Source organism: Echinococcus granulosus (assembly GCF_000524195.1).
Source record: "Echinococcus granulosus chromosome Unknown EG_S00102, whole genome shotgun sequence".
NCBI lineage: Eukaryota > Metazoa > Platyhelminthes > Cestoda > Cyclophyllidea > Taeniidae > Echinococcus > Echinococcus granulosus.
The window spans coordinates 198248-201992 of record NW_020170482.1 but is presented as its reverse complement, the minus strand read 5'-3'; the positions used below and the strand labels follow the sequence as shown (position 1 = coordinate 201992).

The following is a 3745-nucleotide window of genomic DNA, read 5'->3' as shown; positions in this document are numbered from 1 at the left end:
GGCCGGGGGATTTTGCCTTCTCCCTTTGGCTAGGCTTCGTGTGTTTGAAATGTCTGTTCTATCCTCTACATCTATGTAAATTGCAATCGCGATACTAATTCGTTGATGCAACGTGAGTTTACAAATGCCTCCAAAGCCTTTATTTGCATGTTCTTGTAGTCACAAATCTATCAATAATTTTCAGTTAGAAAGGCTGTGTTCTGTGAGAGGATTAACGCAATTATCATAACTGATACCGTCAATCTTGATGAAGGTTAAGTAAGTGCAACATTTGAAGAGCATATTCAGCTTGGTGTGCTGGTTGCGTTGGCGCTAAAGGATCAACCATTGTACTCCCGCTCGGCAGCACGACCTCCGGGCCATGCCAATAGCTCCTCAGTCCTTCCGTACGTCAGAAATACATTTTCTGTCCTACTATTATGACTTCTGATGTCTTCAATGTCTTCTCAATGAAAGCTTGTAAGATGATGTCTACCTTCGATACGAGATTGCCAGTACATTCCCCTGACCCAGTACAGTTCCTAAACAGGAGGAAACTCCAGATCCATTAAACATGATAAGAGGGATCAATGACGTTGCAGTCGTGTCTTTAGTCACACGCAAGTTCGATGACTGGCGTAGATGGTTTGCGAGGATTTTTCTTGCACCATCGACTGAGTTGATGGTCGACGCGGGAGGTTGACCACGCGGAGCGCCGGAGAGGTCGCTTAAAAGAGGAGAGGGCCTATACATAAATGAAGTTTTTGGCCTTAAGTTTTGGTTACGCGGGCACTTAAGTTACCACCGTTGTGCTTCCATTTCAGCAGGACGACCTCCGAGCCATGTCAGTAGATGCCCAGCCTCGCCCCACCCACTGCACGTCAGCAATGCATACTCCGTTCCAGTATTATGGCTTCTATCGTCCTCAAAAAAGACTCGGAGCACTAAGAGTCGATTACATCATATTTAATTTTTCCTGCTGTTTGTTTTTTTTTTACGTGCATAAAATTCCCGCTGTGACACCGTACAAGCTCTACACATTCCAACCTTGCTTTTTTAATTCTTATAAATTTCCATCTACATAGAGGAACTCGGCAACTCCCCTTCAATTTAGTTATTCCCTCTTTTACACAACTAAGCACCGGTCCCCAATCGCCATAGATTCGTAGAACCATTACAACTGCCCAACAAGTGCAGCCGCAAGGCCCGCAGACTCTAATCCTCACCCGCTTCTTAGTCAAATTGAATTACTTCTCAGGTGAGATGTCGCGCAGCAAAGCGACTTGCTTCACTTTCAAAAAAGAGCATCAAACAAAGAATCACAAATATGCATCTATGTGTACCGTCAAGGTCTGCCAACAGAGGCGAACAAGACGGGAGGGAGGGTGAAAACGAAACGGTGAAACGCCCACCGCAAGCAGCACCAACCACTTGTCCGTGTGTGTGGGTCTGTATGCATTCGCATGAGATGAAAGGGGAGTGGAGGTGGATGTGCGCACGATTAGACCGAAAAAAAATACATACCGTCTACCAGTGTAGGGTAAAAGAGGGTACGCAAGAGATGGGGAAGGATAGGTAGCCACCTTAAAATGCACCAATCATTACTGAGAACGCGTGTACGTGTACGCAGAGTTCGGCGAACGTACGCGAAAACAAAAACCAAGAGAAAAAGAAACCAACAACAGGGGTGGTAGTAGTAGCGGCAGCCGGAAAGAAAAGAAGGTTTCGGACTCAGAGGTAGATGAGCGAATGAGAGGGGAAGAGGGGGAAGGGTGACTATTTATACTGGAAGATTATTGCACAGCGAGAGAGGGAGGCATTTTGGATGTTTATATCACCTCATAGAAGGCCGTTAGCGAGTTTTCCTGACCCTGAGACGTAATTTCCACCGCCTCCGTCGTCGGCGTTGTCTCCTCCTCCGCGTGCGTATTCTGAACAGTCGCAGATGTGAGGAGAGATGGGCCAGGGCTATAGAACTGCTGTTGACGACGCTGCATTTGATACTGTCGGTACTGCATTCGATGAGATCGCGACTGTCTCATCCCACCACTACTACTGATTCCCATAGAGGAACCGTAGCTTCGTTTCGGTGGAGGTGGAAGACCTGCCACCACCGTTGTGAGACCCCCTCCTCCTCCACCATCACTTCCAGACGGCTCTTCGAGGAGATCTGCAGATCCACAGACCTGCCAGAAGCCGCGAATTTGTGGCGACGCACCATAGACAGGCAGTGATGATGGTGGTTGTGGTGAGGATTGGGTCTGTGGAGGAGGTAGACGCTGAAGACGGGTCAGTTCAGCTTCAAGGAGGTGCGAATAGGTCTTGTAGCGAACAAGTTCATACTCTAGGAAAGCCACACGTTCATCCAATTCAGCACGTTGGGCTGCAAGCTCGCTGCCAGTGCCACCACGGAGAGCGTTGAAATTCTTCTTGCGTCGACGACCAAGACTGGCGGTGGAGAAAGCCGAAGAGAGCGAGCGCTCCGGTTGGTGAGTGGCGAAGGACGGGAGAGTGGCGGCAGTGGAGGGTTGGAGCGACTTGAGCACCGAGTCGGGGATGTAGGACAGTTGGGAGGAGGGTGGCTGCTGAAGCTGTTGATTCACTTCACTCTCCGACACCACCGTCACTGCAGACGAGTCACTCTTACTCGAAGGTGCCGGTGACGGTGCCGATGGCTCCCGAGACAAATAGGTCAGATTAGGCTGCGACGGCGCTGACATTCGACGCCGTTTCAGCTCCGCCAAGTCTCCTGCCAACTCCAGAATGAGCTTCTGATGACCCTCCAGTTGCTCATGCTGAAGTGTTTTTTAAATGTTGCTACTGAGAGTTTTGTTAGTAAAGGATTAAATAACCTGAGATCGGGATCAGGTCATTAAATAATCGATAATTTGGGGAGGGTTCTTCTCTCGTCTCGTGACTTTTGAACAGGAGAATGTATGCCAAACGAGCATATTTGTCATATGAGGCGGAGTCCTGTGCATGATATACAAATTGAAGATAGAAATCCTGAGCCAACATTAAAATGGTTCTGCAAAAATTATTGGGGAGGCGAAGGGATGTCTGCGTGACAGCTCCGAGTAGCTGATGACTCACTCAGGCCTTCACTTGGCACGACCAGCCAACTATCCAGACAACAAAAGTACGTACTTAGGAACTAGGCAAGCCTTACAACCAGATAAGCAATCCTCGGAAAGAAAGAAATCCTCTCACTCAAACTGTCGAAAAAGGGAAACGGTAAAGTGGTAAAACTGCCTCAAAGTTTTACCAAAATGCGTGGATGCGAAAAGGTAATAACCACAAAAGGTACGTAAAAGGGGAGAGGGTGGAGGCCAGACAGATCGCATGCGATCACTATAGCTGCTAGCATAGACATCCCAGATTGCTTTTAGCCTCAAATGCTGTTAACCGTTATGCTGCGTGATGAACGTAGTATTTGTACAAAACATGCCCACAAGGAGGCAATAATACAGTGCCACCATTTGCTCGGCTGCCTTATTCTACACTTTATGCTTTTTGCAATAGGAAAGCAAGTTATTCCGTTAAAGGTAACCAGTCCATTGGAGGTAAAATTTGTTTACAATAGATGTGGATTCAATGTAAGCATAAAATAAAAGCACCTCTGATGTAACAGAATCAAATTTCTCTATCAAAGGCCCGAATAAGTTTATCACATAAGTACGAGCAATTTTTATAGTAAAAGTGGACAATTTCTTCGAATGTCCCACTGTATCGAAATAGCAGCCCCTAAAATCTTGCTCACTAACAT

The 3745-nt window shown here is 47.2% G+C and overlaps 1 protein-coding gene across 1 annotated transcript in view; it reads right to left on the bottom strand. All coding sequences in view use genetic code 11, as the record gives it.

Annotated features, from left to right (window-relative positions):
• Nucleotides 1-1808: 1808 nt before the first annotated feature.
• The window catches only part of EGR_08313 (PH and SEC7 domain-containing protein), a gene marked incomplete at both ends in the record, with an annotated part of 19196 nt that continues 17259 nt past the window's right edge, over nt 1809-3745 (bottom strand). Inside the window, one exon of the mRNA XM_024497562.1 lies at nt 1809-2774. Within this exon, the coding sequence (XP_024348040.1) occupies nt 1809-2774 (966 nt within the window). The remainder of the gene's footprint in view (nt 2775-3745) is intronic.